This window comes from Ailuropoda melanoleuca, chromosome 8 (genome assembly GCF_002007445.2).
Source record: "Ailuropoda melanoleuca isolate Jingjing chromosome 8, ASM200744v2, whole genome shotgun sequence".
NCBI lineage: Eukaryota > Metazoa > Chordata > Mammalia > Carnivora > Ursidae > Ailuropoda > Ailuropoda melanoleuca.
In genome coordinates this window covers 101826918-101842407 of record NC_048225.1, presented here as the reverse complement: position 1 = coordinate 101842407, position 15490 = coordinate 101826918, and the positions used below count along the sequence as shown (strand labels likewise).

Sequence of the window (15490 nt, the reverse complement as noted above, 5' to 3'; positions counted from 1 at the left end):
CCCTTGTCCCCTCCCCCATCCCACCTCACGGGGGCACCTCACTCTGCTCTTTCTAGCAGAGTCTCAGTCAGCAGCAGCCCAGGGGAGAAGTGGGGTGGAAACGTCCTAATTCAGAATCGAAGAACAAAAGCTGTGGCAAGAACATGGTTGCAGGTAAGGGGGGAGGGTCTTAGACCCTGCCTGAGAGTCCCCACAAATGAGGGGCCTGTTGGGAACAGCCGAGACTCCACAGCTAGTCCATGGACAGTCCCAGAGGAGGCACCTGGCCATAGAAGCCACACTTGCCAGGCCCCCTGCAGCCTTGCGGATGGAAGAGGGGGCTCCAGAAGGGGTAGAGGGCATCTCACAGATACGGCGCATTCTCCCCATCCCCAGCATCACCATTCAGCAAAAAAAGTACCACAAGGGCTGTGTCTTCTGCCCAGCAACCACTCCCACAGACAAACCCACATCCTCTCCCTAGAGAACCCCTGGGGGTCCTCCTAAGGTCTCAAAGCACCTTACTGATTCCTTCTGGACAGAGCCAGCTGGGAGGCAGAGGAGGGCCAGAGACAGGTCCAGGCATCCTGAGTCCCAGATGTGAGCCATCCCGGTCTCTTCCCACCGCTGCCCCGCACAGCTCCTTTCCGGCCCTCCTCCTCCTCTCCCACGGCCTGAAGCCAGGCCTTCGGGCATCCCCCACACTAGGGGAAGATAATCACCAGGCAGGAGAGGGGTAGGATGGATCCGGTCAGCCAAGTCTCCCGCCCTTCCTCCCACGGCCTGGGAAGGTCACCAGGGAGGGGGTAGACCTGGATTCCTCTGACCAGGCTGTGGAAAGGCAGCAAGGGGCTGGGGGCAGCAGACTGGTGAGGCGTGTGCCTGTGTGCGTGCGTGTGTGCGTGAGCCGTGAGGGGGCACATACCTATCTGGGGTGTCCAAGGACATCACGGAGTGGGGAGAGGGACAGCAGGGTCCCTGGAAGAAAGGACCATGTTGTACAATAGATGTCCATCTCACCAGCTCTGGCCTTGGGAGAGAGGGAGGGACTCTCTTCCTTCCTAGAGTCCTCCTACAAGGGACCTGAGTTCCAGCAAGCTGGCAAAGAATGGGACTCTTTCCTGGATCTCCAGGCAGGCTGGCCTTGGCTCCCCAGGTGTTGACCTGAATCACTGGTCCTTCGGCCAGGGGGTGTGGGGTATGGGAAAGTCCCCTTCACCAACAGCTCCCCAAAAGGTGTCAGGGAAAGTGGGTCGGGCGGGGGATGAGCTTCCGGGATGGCCAGCACGAAGGCAGGGCCCCTGGGGCAGGCCGGGTGGGTCTCCCTCTTCCTTCAGACTTCATACCAGTGGCCCAGATCACTGCCACACCGCCTAACAGCCATAGTCTGCCCCACTCACCCAGGCTCTCTCCTCCAGTGTCTCCCTGCTTCTCCCGGATAAGGCCTTCCAGCTCCTAGCTCACTGCGTCTCTGTCTCCCCCACACAGCCAGGGGCAAGCAGGAGCCTGTCACACTGGGGCAGAAGCAGGCCTAGGCTGGCCCAGGATTTGGGGGCGATGTAGGGGAGGACCTATGAGCCTAGGGCTTCTCGAGAGAGGAATGAAGAGGGCTAGGGAGGGGAGCAAGACATGTGGAATGTGCGGGACCCCGGAGTCCTGGCCCCAGCAGCAGGCCCCATGCCCATGATCTTCCCTTTCAGAATTTTACAGGGTGGCAGCCTTTGACGCTGTGGCTGGCAGCAGCCTGGCCTGCTCCCCAGGTACTGCTGGGGAGCAAGAACCTCAGGGAATTCCAGACACAGCTGCCCCTCCAAGGGGCTTCTGACACTGGGGACAGCAAGTTATGGCTGGCAGGCCTGGGACTGGGGCCTGGTGAGAGGAGGGGGGCATGTGCCCAGGCAGCTCTGTCCCTGCAGACTAGCCGGAGAAAGGGGGCAGTCAGGAGGAAGGGGGTCTGGGAGAGAGGAGACATGGATCCTCCTGCCAGACATGATGCCCCCCACCGGCTCCCTCGCCGGGCTGGCTTCTCCAGCTGACAGCTCCCGAGCACTTCAGAGGCCCAGGCCCATTTGATGGATCAGAGCAGGCCAGGATCCTCTGCCTGGGAAGAGAGGAGCCTGATGTGGAGACTGAGCCTCAGGGAAGTTCAGTAACTGACCCGAGGTCACATGGCTTACATGCCACGGCTTAGATTCAGTGCACGTGGCTCTTTCTGGCTTTCAACTCTTGCTGTGCTTTCTCTGGAGTCAAGGGTGGCCAGAACCTAAACGCCAACTCTGGAAGGCAAATCAGTGACTGGAGAGACGAAGGTTTGAGAGCTGTCTGGGGCTGTTCCACCCCAGGAATGAGGAAGGTTCTGGGGGTGGAGGAGTCGCTCTGAGGGAACTCCGGGCCTTCCCCCATTCCAGCAGCCTGGCCAGTCTGGGGAGAAGCGGCTGCAGGGCAGCTTGTCCCACCTGAGGCTTGTGGGTGGTGCGCTCACCCCTCCTGAGCTCTAGCCCCACACCTCCACAGATGTCCAGGCATTTCTAAGCAGAAGGGAGACAGGGGGCAGGAGGCAAGGAGTGACTATTCCCCCAACCCCACACACACCCAAAGGGAACTGAGAGATCCTCAGGGTCTTGCCTAATGCCGTTGCCCCCACCCCCACCTCCAACTACCTCTCCCATCTCCTGGCCCCCAGCTTCCTTGCTCTTCACCCGAGAAATCAGCTTCCAGCTCCTCAAACTGCTGCTGGGCCCAGCCTTGGGAAGGTAGAGGGCGTGCTCATGGCGCAGCATGAGGCCCAGCCCCTGGAAACCTGGTAGAAACCTGGAGGCACTGGCGGACCCGTGGGGGGAAGGCTTTGCCTGCTTCCTCCTCCCCACCCCTGTGGTATCCTAGCTTCCTGTTCTTGGTAACAATCAACAGTGTGGCCCCGCGGGGGTGGCCCTCTTTCTGATCCCTTCCTGCCCCCTTCTTTGATCCCCAGGGCCTCATGATCCATTTGTGGAGATACTGGTGGGTTTGGGGGAGCGGTTGAGGCAGAAGCCAGCCTCAGGTCACTTCCCACAGATTTACCAGGGATTCCCAGGCTCTCCTGCCCCCGCCTCCACTCTGTTCTGGGTACCAGGGCTGGCTACTACTCCAGCTCCACCTTTCAGGGAAACCACCCACTCCCCAGAGTGAAGAAGGGTCCCGGACCAGCTGGCCCTGGAGGGGCTCAGAAAGGAGCCGTGTCTGGTCACCTCCCCGCCTTCCAGGAGAAACATCAGGCGCTGGAAGGCCTCCGGAGCTCCAAAGGGTCAGCCTGGTGTTCGTCCTACCCCTCCTCCCCCACGGGCCAGCAGCAGAGGCCAGCCCCCTCCCCACCACCCCTCCTGTGTGCGCACCCCTGTGTCTATTGTAAATCATTTCTTTTTTGCTGTCACCATTTGACAGCTGAATCAGAGAAGTGGGAGGAAGAGAGAGGACGGGGATTGCGCGTGTTGGGGCCGGGAAGGGAAGGGTGTTTGGAATGTTACAAGGTAGAAGAAGCCGTGCAGAGGGCATGACCCAGCTGGGCTGCTGGCCAGCAAGGGGCCTGCCGAGGCGAGGCAGGGGCGGGGGGCAGTGGAGTCTTGGATGCGGGGGCCACTTCCTAGGCCCCAGGCATCCAGGCGCCCCAGAGGCGAAGAAGACGTGGGAGTCCCCCCCCCCACCCCGGTGTGAGGGCCAGAGACTGTCCGCTATCTGTAAGTCTTCTAAATAGATGTCAGGATTCTGGGAAGGTGCCTGGAGGGGCTGGGGGCAGGGAGAAAGCCCCCCAGGCTCTCCTACAAACTGTCTCTACTATCTACTTCCTGGCTGGCTGGTCCATCTCCAGCCCCAGGTAGCTGACAGCTGGGGTGTGGCCCAAGTCCTGGGGATGACTCTTCTGGTCTGGCCTGGGCCTTTCTTCCCCAGGGTGGAGCAAGGATTTCTGCCTCCTTCCTCCCTCACCCCACCCCAAGTCCGCACCCACCTCTGCTTTGAGAAGGTGCCGCCTGTACCTGACCATGAACTCGCAAGGCTTGAAGGGGCAAGGGTTTCCAGGACCAGGGCTCTGAGGCAGAAGGAGAGAGGCAGAAGCCAGTCTCTGGACTGGGCCAGCTTGAGCAGGAACAACTTGGAGTTTCTGCGCGGGACAGCGAGGAGCTGGGGGTCAGCTGAGCTCTGCCTAGTAAGCAGGCAGAGACTGGATGTGACAAAGACCCGGAGGACAAGAAGTCCAGGGAGCGAGGGGGTTTGGGAGCTAGGGGAACCAGGGTGGTCAGGAATGGGCCAGCCCCTCCCTCTCCATCCCCCCGGAGTAGGGCCTTAGGCCCATGGCAAAAGTGCTGGGCCACTGCCAACCCACCCCCAGAGGGGCACAGGCAAGAGGCACCCGACCCCTGGTGGTGGCAGCGGGCGCAGGAGGGCAGCACGCAGCTGGGGTGTGCGTGGGTGGCAGCAAGGAGGGGCAGAGGGAGGAAGCTGGCTTCCTGAAGCCTCCTCAGCCCTCAAAGACCGACCAACAGACAGACAGACAGCTGGCAAGAGGCAGCCTGGGGGACACAGCTGCTCCAGTAAGTACCTGAATGGGGGGAGGAGGGGCCCTGTGGTCCTGGGGTGGTGTGAGCCCTGGGGAGGTGGGAGGGCACCTCCAAGGCGGGTGTGAGTGAGGCTGCATTGGGGGCCGTGGTGCCTGGCTGGGGAATGGGTGCTGACCTCGCTGATATCGCCGAGGGGCATGGGGCACGGGAGCCGCGGGGGGGGGGTGTAAGGAGAGCAGAGGCCAACAACCCCCTTCCTGCTTCGTGAGAGCTTCTTTCTACCACCCACATCTGCACGGGGCCCACTCTGTCCCCTCACCTCTGTGACTGCCTGTGGGCTTAGCGACTCTCACACCGCCCCCACCCCTCGGAAGCTGTGACCTGGCTCTGGAAGATAGGGACTGTCCCCCAAGAGGAGACGGGCCCCACCACCTCCATGCCCCCTCTTGTGCCCCCAGCTGTCGCCTCACCGTGCGCTGCCGCTCAAGGGCTTGGTGAAGCCATTTCCTGTGACGGTTACAGAGGCGGGAGATGGGGGGATGGGCAGAGGAGGAAGGAAACACCCCCCCAGCCTACCTCCCTGGACAGAGACCCCAGAAGTCAGAATGACTTGGGACCAGCCAGCAGTTAGGTCAGGGTCTACCAGGGTCCCCAACCGGCTCCAAAGCTGCAAGAGGCCTCAACCCTCTCATCTCAGAGAGGGCCTGGACTAGAGGTGGTTTCTGTGACTTTCTCTCTCCCTTCTACACAGAACACATCGTTTCTGTTTCCTCCCTTGTCTTCTTTCACCTGGGCCCCAGCTTAGAGCCCTCTGTCCTCTGGCCTTGGGCAGCCTCTTCTCCCCTCTCTCCCTCCTGGAGTCTTTTCTCCCCTCCCCTCTCCTCCCAATCTCTGCACCTTGTCTGGCCCCTACCCCAACCCCAGACTGCCCACCACCTGGGTCCCCTTGTAGAGACCCTGGCTCTCCCGCAGCAACAATGACAGCACTGCTCAGTGAACAGAAGACACCCCAGTGAAAACTGAGGTGCCAGAAAGCAGGCAGCTGGCCTGGGTTGGGAGCCTTCTCCTGGCCAGTTGGACAGGCCAGAGGTCAGCAGCTGAGGGGCCCTGTCTTTCAGGTGAAACTCATGGCTGAGTGAGCCTCCCCTGGGCCCAGCACCCCACCCCAGCATGGTCCAGGACTGTGGGGGGTGCTCCAGAGCACAGCTGCCGACTTGGTCTCTGGGGGCAGCCATGACCCAGCCTCCACCCGCCAAGGCACCAGCCAAGAAGCATGTGCGGCTGCAGGAGAGGTGAGATCTTTCCTGGGGGGGCGGGGGCCTTCCCAGCCCTGAGACCCTGCCTGGTTCCCTCCATCTGCCCCTCCTGCTCTGACAGCTGGGTCCAGAGGGCCCTCAGCTGTTGACTCCAATCTGGAAAGGAAACCCAATGTGTTCGTTTGCATGTCATTTGCATGTCATTTACATGTCTGGGGTATAAAGTTTCATGTCAACCCTGCGCCTGCTCCCCAAACCCTAAATTGGGCTAAGCAGCCCCTGGAGCGGGGCTGTCTTGGGTCTGGATGTAGGTCTGAGCTTTAGGGGCCTGGAAGGAATGGGCAGAGGCTGGCAGCTGGAAGTTGAAGGCTGCCCTGATCTGACTGACAAAAAAAGGGCACATAGCAGGGGACTGAACCCTTGAATCTCCTGGGCCTCTGGGTCCAGGGGAGACAAGGAGCAGCCTCCTCAGACGTACCCTGTAACAGTAATAATGGCTAGGGCAGCCATTGTTCCCCGGCGCTCACAGGGCACTGGTTGTCTGCGCCTGCAGGCGGGGCTCCAATGTTGCTTTGATGCTGGATGTGAGGTCCCTGGGGGCCGTGGAACCCATTTGCTCAGTGAACACTCCCCGGGAGGTCACCCTACACTTTCTGCGCACAGCTGGACACCCACTCACCCGCTGGGCCCTGCAGCATCAGCCACCCAGCCCCAAGCAGCTGGAAGAGGAATTCTTGGTAAGAACTTGGGGTCCTCTCCGATCCACTCTGCCCTTCTGAATCAGAGACAGCCAACGGGCACCATACTATCATAAAACGGGCACTCAGGGATGACGAGAACCCCAGTGCCAAGGGAGAAAACCACCCCCTGCTCCCCCTTCTGCACTCCACCCCACCCAGACCTACTAAAGCCACGAGGGAACAGACAGGACCAGCTCTACTAGATTGGGGGGGGGAGGGGAAGGGGGGGGAAGGAGGCTGAGAAGAGGTTTCGGCTATTCACTCATTTCCTCCCTCTGCCAGAAGATCCCCTCAAACTTTGTCAACCCTGAAGACCTGGATATTCCTGGCCATGCCTCCAAGGACCGGTATAAGACCATCTTGCCAAGTAAGAGGCACGGCAGGCATCAAGGGAGGTAGTGCTGTCCCTGGGGCTCGACAGGTAGAAGGCAAGACACACAGTCAGCCAGCGAAGAGCTCCTTCACATGGGGCGCCTGCTTTCAGCAGAAAAATACCAATACCTCGCCCGGGCTGGGGGGAGGAGGAGCAAGAACCATAACCATTAGGACAAGGCGGCTCATATTTGCCGATGCTTACTGTGGGCCAAGCAGGGCTGCAAGCCCCTGATAGTAACTCTTCTCAAAATGTCCCCGTGAAGCTGATGCTATGGTATGATTGCTCCCATTTTATGAACGAGGCAGCAGAGTCACATCACTTGCCCAAGATCACAACTTCTTTCTGCTCTTCCCCCACTGTGGGAAACGCCCAGCAGAGGTCCGTAGTGGGAAAGGCACAGCAGGATGGCTCCCAGAGAGAGGGCTTTGAGCAGCTCAGATGCAAGGCAGCCGCAAGACAGCAGTGACAGGTTTGGAGATGGGAGTCCAGGGGCTGTAAGCGGTTGACCCAGAGAGCTCAAGGGACCCAGGGATCAGCCCCTCCCACTTTTCAGAGGCAAGCAGGAGACCCTTGCAGACTCTCTCCCTCCCCCACGCAAAGCAGCCTTGTCTGGCCAACCCACCTCCAGCAACTCCCTGTCTGGAGGCCTCAGCTCACCACCAGCTCCTGCGGTTCCAGCCCTCTGCCCGCAGGGGTGGGTCAGCACTCATCAAGTGAGGGGGAGGGAGCAGCCCTTGTTCTTGGCCTAAGTCTAACCAGCCCCGCAGCCACGAGAGAGGGGAGAGGGGAAAGGGCCTTCTGCCTGCAATCCCTCTCTGTCCAGAACCAGGCCAACACCGGGAGAGCTGGCCTCCTTTCCTCACAAGCTAGGTTGTCTGTCCCTGCTTGGATTGGATCTGGAGAAAGCCCTCCCCCTTTGAGGGAGGCTGACACACCCAGTAGTGGAATGGGAGTTCTGGTCCTGCTTCCCCACTGTGGGATTTCAGGCAAGTCACTCATCTAAGTCCCGTATTCACCGTATTCACCGTCAGAAAAAACTTTCTCCATGACATCTCTTTTTCTGCTCCTATTGGTACAATCCTGTTCCACATCCTTACTGACCTCGGGGCTAACCTATCTCACTCACGGCCCATTAGGCCCCTGCTGCTCTATTCCCTTTCCTCAATAGCCTGTCCTACAAGGCACCACCCAGTTAACCTTCCCCAGTTATTCCTTTGATCGTGTCACTCCACTGCTCTGACACATTCTGTGGCTCCCTATTGTCCACATATAAAATAATGTAGTGGGTCTCTGGCCACCTGCTGTACTGGAGGTACTGTGAGAGGCACAGGAACTCACCTCTTCCTGACCCTGTTGGCGTGTGCATTAGTTGGTCCCCTTTTGACCTCTGACCTCTGCTGATTTTTGCTTCCTAGATCCCCAGAGCCGAGTCTGTCTAGGCCGGGCACAGAGCCAAGAAGACGGAGACTACATCAACGCTAACTACATCCGAGTGAGTGGCCTGGCTGCGGCTGCCCTGCAGGGAAGGGGGGCGGGGGCGGGGGGGGTGCTGTGTTTGAAGACATCGGTCCTGGGAGAACATCTTCCAGCTGCGGGTTCCTGCTCCAAATCACAGCCGCCATGGCCCCGCCTAGCTGGGGCCGACACTGAAGAGGCCCCAAGCCACCAACCAAGAAAACAGAGCACATGTTAAGTGGAGAAGAAGATACCACCCAGTCTCCTTCATGCCCGCTATCACTTCATCCCTCCCCACCCTCTACGCGGGGAGGGTATGGGGAGGGTACGCGGGGGAGGAAGTTGCATTGTTGAACCCACTCCCTCATATCCCCAGGGCTTGTCGCTCTTAGCTCTGCTGGGAAGGTGCTGGCACGAATAGGAGCTCTTAGCTGGCTCCCTTTTCTCTCTCTCTAGCCTTAACTGCTCCCCAAAGCAGCCCCTCCTTTGTGGAGATTGTTAACATCAAACTACTGGAGCCAGGGAGGCAGGGTGGCCTTTCGACCCCAGCTTCCCACTTCTATTGGCCCTAAGTAGATGCAAAAGCAGTGCCCCCTAGTGGCTCAAAGTGGGCAGGACAGCGGTCCGAGGTGCCAAGAGGTGGAAAGCTGTTAGCCAGGGCCCAGTGAGGAAAGAAGACCTCCCATTCGCTGCAGAAACTTAGGGAACAGTGGTCGTCTAGATTTCGTCATCTTGAGGAGCTGAGATTCTGCAGGGGAGAGGAAGGGGCCAGCAAGAGTGTGCTACATCTTGCTACTAAGTATAGAAAAGTAATATATAAAAGTGAAACACTCACTCCATGCTGTTGAACACTCTTTTCTTATTTCGCGCTGGTAGAAAGCAGCAGGGGAGGAAGGGAACACACGCTGACAAAGGATTTGGTATGTGTGAGCCACTCAGTATGCTTTGTGGAATGTAATCTGTACCATATTCCTGCAAGTTAGATATTATGTCCAATTTACAGATGAGAAAGCTGAAGCTTATGGAGGCTGGGTAACCTGCTTATGGTGGCATAGCCAGTAAGCGCAGAACAGGGATTTGAACCCACGTATTCCTCCTTCCAGAACCTCTGTCCGCTCCACCGCGTGGCTTCCAGTGCACGCATGGGTGCGTCTGCGTGTGAGTGTTCAGTGGCTTCGGGCTGATCCCAGGACCTGCAGAATCCGGGACTCCCCCAGAGAGCTAACTCTCACTGCTTCCCACCCTTCCTTGTGTGCGTGTACCTCCCCAGGGCTACGATGGGCAGGAGAAGGTCTACATTGCGACCCAGGGCCCCATGCCCAACACTGTGTTGGACTTCTGGGAGATGGTGTGGCAGGAAGAAGTGTCACTCATTGTCATGCTCACTCAGCTCCGAGAGGGCAAGGAGGTAGGAGCCATGGTTCTTCGTGAACCCAGAAAGGGCTGTATCTTCCCCTACCAGGCCCCTACCTACTCAGGGCCGCTCAGGACTAGGGGCTCCCCTGGGAGCTGACAATAGCCAGGCCCAGCTTGCACTCTCAGAAAAGTTTATGAGATATATGCCATGGAGGCTATCCACGGCCAGAGTGGCGGATGGGGTAAGCACTTCACCTGCATGTGCCAGGCTCAGGAGAGCCTGCCCCAGGTGCCAACCCAGGCAGTGCGCAGCCCCTCCAGTGGGGTGGGAAATGAGGAGGGGACCCCACTCCCCTTTCTGCTGTCCTGACCCCTGCTCTGGCTGATAGACACTTCCCCCTTCTGACTCCCAGCTCCCTCCCTCCTAGAAATGTGTCCACTACTGGCCCACAGAGGAGGAAACCTATGGACCCTTCCGGCTCCGCATCCAAGACACAAAAGAGTGCCTGGAATACACCGTGCGGCAGCTCACCATCCAGGTACGGGGAGGTCAGGCCGTCTCCAGCATCTCTGAAACTCAGGCCCAGCCTTCCCTGGGAGCCAGGGGTTGACTCATCTAAACCTTCTTGAACACACATTTAAAAGAAGAGCTTGAGGCACAGAAGAGGAAAGACAGGGGTACTGCCCTGGTCTAATAGGGCAGAGCCAACAAACCAAGCAGGAGCCACCAGGAAGGCCCATCCTGCTGTGCTGAATGGCAGGGAAAAGAGAGGTGGGGCCCCCGCGTCATGCTGTAGGAGCCCCAGGAAGTCCAGAGAGATGTATGATAAACATATGAAGTGCTTCAAAAAGCCTTCTCTTATCATATAGTGTTGGATACTTTTCCAAGCGTTTCTCTACCAACTCCTTATCTTCCAAGCATCCAGAGAAGTAAACCAATAAGATATCACTATCTCCTTTTTCGAAGTGAAGAGAATGAGGGTAAGGGACTTTGCCCAAAGTCATGTGCTAGTTAGAGGCTGAGCCAGAGCTAGGACTTGAACATGGGTCTTTCCCCACTCCCCAGACAGCATTCCTTCCAGCATTCCAGAGGAGGGAACCATGGAGTTTGAGGAGCAGGAGAAGGGAGGGCTGACCTTGCCTGCTCGGGGTCCCTGACTGTCCCAGGGAGTCATTCTAGTCCTTGACCTCCTCTGGCACCAGAGATGGCTGGCAGCGCCCCCTCCCCTGACCCTGGTTTTCATGCCTTGTCCTTCTGCCAGCACCAGGAGAAGTGCCGGGGGCTGAAGCACATCCTCTTCTCCGCCTGGCCTGACCACCAGACCCCAGAATCGGCTGCGCCCCTGCTGCGCCTGGTGGCCGAGGTGGAGGAGAGCCCAGAGACAGCTGCCAACACTGGGCCCATCGTGGTCCACTGCAGGTATGCGCCCCCCTCCCGGGCAGCCTCGAAGCAGGCCCCTCCTCCCTTGCCATTGGGTCTGTCTTGGAATGGGTCCAGGAAGGACAACATCAGGCAGGCCCAATTCTTCCCAGGATGGGAATCTCTAGGTCATTCAGCAAGGTACCCAGTGTTTATTCTCTCCTTCATGCAGAACCTGGCCATCTGGGCCGGACATTCAGACACAACCCAGAGAGGGGACCGACTCTCAGAAAGCTTCCCAGTCTGCTGGGGAGGGAGGTAAACATGGTCCCTGCTGGTGAGAAACTCATGCTTATTGAAAACCCGTTACTGTCAGGCACAGTGAGAGATGCTAAGGAGACAGCTTGGCTTCTGCCCTGACAGGCTTACAGTCTGGAGATCACAAGGCAAGCACTGTGATGGTGGTGTCTGGGAGCACAGAACCAAGTCGCCCATCCCAGACTTTGGCCAGAGAAGGTTTTCCAGGAGAAAGGACATTTAAATTAAGTGAAAACCTGAGAGGTGAATTAGCCAAGTGAAGAGTGGAAAGGGAAAGCATTCCGGACAGATGGGACAGCGTGTGCAAAGGCCCCTTGATGACATTTTTAAATGGACACATCGCTGGGAGTGGAGTTAGAGGATGAGGGCCTGGAAGTCATGTGGGGGAGGGGAGGAGAGTGATAAGAGAGAAGTCTGGAAGGCCAGAGGACGAGAGGCCTCATAAGACTGGCTAAGAAACTTGGATTTAGCCACAGAATACTTGGGCTACAGAATAAGACCCTGATTGCGAGGGAGCGGGGGTAACACAGGGGACAAGCTTACAATAAGGAAACCATTCGGGAGTGCGTGCCCTAAATAGAACATAGTGGCAAAAGTACAGACAGAGGCAGGACGCCTGGGTGGCTCAGTCGGTTAAGCATCTGCCTTCAGCTCAGGTCATGATCCCAGGGGCCTGGGGACGAGTCCCGCATTGGACTCCTTGCTCAGTGGGGAGCCTGTTTCTCCCTCTGCCAGTCTCTCTCTCTCTCTCCCCCTGTCTCTGACATAAAATAAAATCTTAAAAAAAAAAAAAAAGACAGAGGGGACTCATGAGCCCCTTCCCTGCAGATGGCACCTGGACATAAGTGCTGGGAAGTCATCAGGGGTTCAGACAAGAAGTCTTCCCTAAGAGGGGGGCCAAGAAGATTTTGAAATAAAAAGCGAGACAGAGTGGAGTGCAGGAGCCGGCTGTGGGAAGGACCCAAGGTGGGGAAAGGGGGCTGAGTGTCAGCAGCTATGGACATAAGTCATGGCTGGAGGAGGGAGAGGGCCTCAGCAAGCCTGGCGTAAGCCCTGACAGCTGGAAACCACTGCCCTCTGCTAAGCAGAGGACAGGTCCTCGAAATGTCCACAGGGACTGGGGAGGGCTGGGATAGGTTTAGGGTGAGGCTAGTGAGAAATGGAACCTTCTCCAGGGCCAGCTCAAACTTGCAAAGGTACCGCCACCTTCCTCTGTCCTCCTGTCCCCACCCCTGAAGCAGAGTGCCCGAAGTGCCTACGGCTTTCTCTGCAGTTTGAGGCCTGGCGCCCACGTTCCCTGGTCACCGGTCTCCCACGTTCCCCACTTGCTGGGCCTCCGTGTTCCCTGGTCTCCTGTGACCTCCCTGTCCCCTCCCTGGCTGTGTCCAGTGCAGGGATCGGCCGGACTGGCTGCTTCATTGCCACCCGAATTGGCTGTCAGCAGCTGAAGGCCCGCGGGGAAGTGGACATCCTGGGCATCGTGTGCCGGCTGCGGCTGGACAGGTGGGTCAACCGCATTGAGGAGTAGCCTCCGTGCTTCCCGGGCACCAGAGCACTTAGAGGAACGACCCCATCAAGCACCTACCTTGAGAAAGGAAGGGGCCCTTGGCTTCAAGAGCTGTTTCTCTTGCAACTAACACCCAGGAAAGAATCTCTATCTAGAATTTTAGCTTGGGGGGCTGAGAATGAAATATGCCATTCTGTGGATATCTGAGCCTTACATCTTTTATTTCCCTACTCAGGGAAAACTGGAGGAATAGGGGATGGTTGGCTCGAGAAACCAGGCAGACACAGATAACGCACAAAAGCCCACTGGATCCGGAGACAGGGAACCAGGGTGCAAATTCTGCCTTTCATCTCACTGAGCTGTCACGATATTTCTCTGGGCCCCCATTTCTCTATCTAGAGAGAAATAATGGCTCCTTCCCCCAGAGAGCTGTTGTAAGCAGTGAGTTAACTCACTGTGAATGAGTTTTTTGAACATAAGAACCTACTATAAAAATAAGTGGAGTCATTATGTTTAAGATGGGGAGGAGGAAACTTGGAGGCTCAGGCATATTCCTGGCCCGGTGTGAGGAATCAGGGGTCTGGTTCTGCCCCAGGAGCTGATGGGTCAGAGAAGCACAAGTTCCAGCATGGGCCGTCTCCTCCTCCTCGACACAGCCAGCCACAGGGTCCAGCCCTGAGTACGGGGCCAAGGGGCTTTCCTTGTGGGGAAGGTGTGAGGGGCAGCAAACAGGAGTAGGAAGCCTAGAGGAGGACCATATGAAGTAGGTGACGGGTTCTTTGGGAATCTCCCTGCAGAAGTATGCAGATGTTTGGCCTGACCCTCCCTCCTCTGCTCATGGTCGCATGCTTCCCTCACAGGGGTGGAATGATCCAGACCACGGAGCAGTACCAGTTCCTGCATCACACTCTGGCCCTGTATGCGGCCCAGCTGCCGGAGGAGCCCTGCCCCTGACCCCTGGCGTCCTCCACCAGCCCAGATGCCAAAGTCCCCTAGGCCTGGGCAGGTGGGTCTGGGAAAGTGGACCTCGTGATTTGAGGGATGGGCATGGGGAATGGGCGCCCCTCAGGCGGCGCGTGCATTCACCAGAAGCTGCATCGGCGAGGACGGGGACCAGACTCCAGGTCTTTACTACTGGTCACTCTTTGGCTTCCTCTAGCAGCCCCGAACGGAGGCTTGGGGGAACCTCCCCTGTCTCTCTGACCTTCGAGCTAGGAGCCGGCATTTACAACAGAGCTGAAAAAGGAACCCAGGAGTCCTGGTCTTGTCTAAAGTGCTCTGTGAGCTTCATCTCTCTGTCTAGGACACGGACATTAGGTGCTTTGCTGCCATAGGGAAAAGCAATTAGAGAAGTTCCTAGAAGCCGCTCCGGCTGTATCCCCTTCCTGGGGCTGGCAAGACAGTGATGCCAAGATCATCATCTTCCTTCTGGGCCCTGCCCATGAACAGGCCAGATGCCAAAGCTGGGAAAAGTTTGGTCCTGACCATGGCCAAGTTCTCAACATCCCAGCAGTGACTCTGCTTTCTTACCCCACATCTGTGAGGGCTGGATACCCCACCAAAGAGAACAGGGACCCACACCACCCCTGTGCCCACACTTGAGTCCCAGGATCAGGCTACAGAGGTGACCAGGCCAAGCAGTTGGAGTCTCTAGAAGAGGGAAAGTGTGGGGAACCCCTCAGAGGTCCAGAGGGCTACCCCTGCCTCCATAATTGCCAGCCACTCACCCCAGGTACCCGCTAGGGAGGCCCAGCATCCTCTGTCTTCGCCCACGACCTTGGAAGACCCCTGAGTAGCGGGAGGTACAAAAGAATGAGGAGTGAGGAAGAAATGAAGAGCTTGGCCTGATTTTTAGAAAACCAGCCCCCCGCCCCCTGCCATCCACCCCCTGCATTTGCAGAGTGCACCTGGAGAGCCTGGCTGTTTCCACGAACAATCGGGGTGAACGCATTCCACGCGGACCTGGGGCCTCAGACTAAAGTGGGATCCCTCATCATCTATCCGAGAGAACGAACTCCCTTCAGCATCTTAGTATCAACACAATTTCCAGGGCACCCAAGATCTATCTCAGGGCTCACCTACACACCCCGGGGAAGACATCCAAATCCTTCGTCCTTGAATCCACGATGGGCTGCTCGTGGGGATGAAGGAAGGCACCATCTCTAGGGCACCCAGCCCCCGGGGTCTGCTTTGGCTGATGCCAGTTCTCTGTGGAACTCCCCCAAGGAGCTGGGTCCTGGAGGACCGCTGAGCCTCCTCAGTCATGACGTCCCTTCTGAAGAACCTGCAATGTTGAAACTGAGGTTAATTTTCTTACTGCTTCTGCTTGGTCACAACGAAATTCCTCCTTCCTTACAGCCCCGGGAGTGGGCTCACCTGCGCCTCGCCTGGGAGGCACTCACAGCCTGAGCCTGGGAAGCTGGGCGAGGAGCTCTCAAGTGCCTGAACCCACCCTGAGCTCACCCCCAGCTGGGAGGAAAGCAGCTGCAAGAGCAGGGGCCTGCAGGCTCCCCTCCCCTGGCACTGTCGCCCGACCCTGTTCTAGAACTTAGAGAGTGCGAGCTCTGGAAAAGTAACCAAGTGGGAAAATAAAGGCTTTTTGGATGACTGA

General features: G+C 57.9%; 2 protein-coding genes across 13 annotated transcripts in view; one reads left to right on the top strand and one right to left on the bottom strand.

Moving 5' to 3' along the window:
- The window catches only part of LOC100470574 (receptor-type tyrosine-protein phosphatase V-like), a 24920-nt gene extending 19920 nt beyond the window's left edge, over window positions 1–5000 (bottom strand). For 5 of the 10 annotated variants that reach the window (XM_034667037.1, XM_034667042.1, XM_034667043.1 and 2 more), the window contains exon 1: window positions 3962–4094. The gene's annotated coding sequence lies outside the window, so the exon portion shown is untranslated. The other 5 variants (XM_034667036.1, XM_034667041.1, XM_034667040.1 and 2 more) reach the window with 5 other exon arrangements.
- Window positions 4345–15490, top strand: PTPN7 (protein tyrosine phosphatase non-receptor type 7). Of its 3 annotated transcripts, none has more exons than XM_011218884.3 (10): window positions 4345–4544; window positions 5630–5803; window positions 6321–6504; window positions 6790–6874; window positions 8299–8375; window positions 9609–9746; window positions 10123–10233; window positions 10957–11114; window positions 12762–12875; window positions 13740–15490. In XM_011218884.3, the coding sequence occupies exons 2-10, from the start codon at window positions 5682–5684 to the stop codon at window positions 13831–13833; spliced, it is 1083 nt and encodes a 360-aa protein (XP_011217186.1). In that variant the 5' UTR covers window positions 4345–4544; window positions 5630–5681; the 3' UTR covers window positions 13834–15490. The 3 variants fall into 3 exon arrangements, with proteins under 3 accessions (XP_011217186.1, XP_011217189.1, XP_034522937.1); XM_011218887.3 differs by having other exon boundaries at window positions 4417–4544; window positions 6793–6874; XM_034667046.1 differs by lacking the exon at window positions 4345–4544 and adding an exon at window positions 5080–5226.

What these genes read in the sequence shown, in the direction of transcription:
- PTPN7 (XM_011218884.3), top strand. Translation starts at nt 5,682, where the DNA reads ATGGTCCAGGACTGTGGGGGGTGCTCCAGAGCACAGCTGCCGACTTGG. An exon ending in TGCGGCAGCTCACCATCCAG is followed by an intron (nt 10,234 to 10,956) that starts GTACGGGGAGGT and finishes TCCTTCTGCCAG; the next exon opens with CACCAGGAGAAGTGCCGGGG. An exon ending in CCCATCGTGGTCCACTGCAG is followed by an intron (nt 11,115 to 12,761) that starts GTATGCGCCCCC and finishes GGCTGTGTCCAG; the next exon opens with TGCAGGGATCGGCCGGACTG.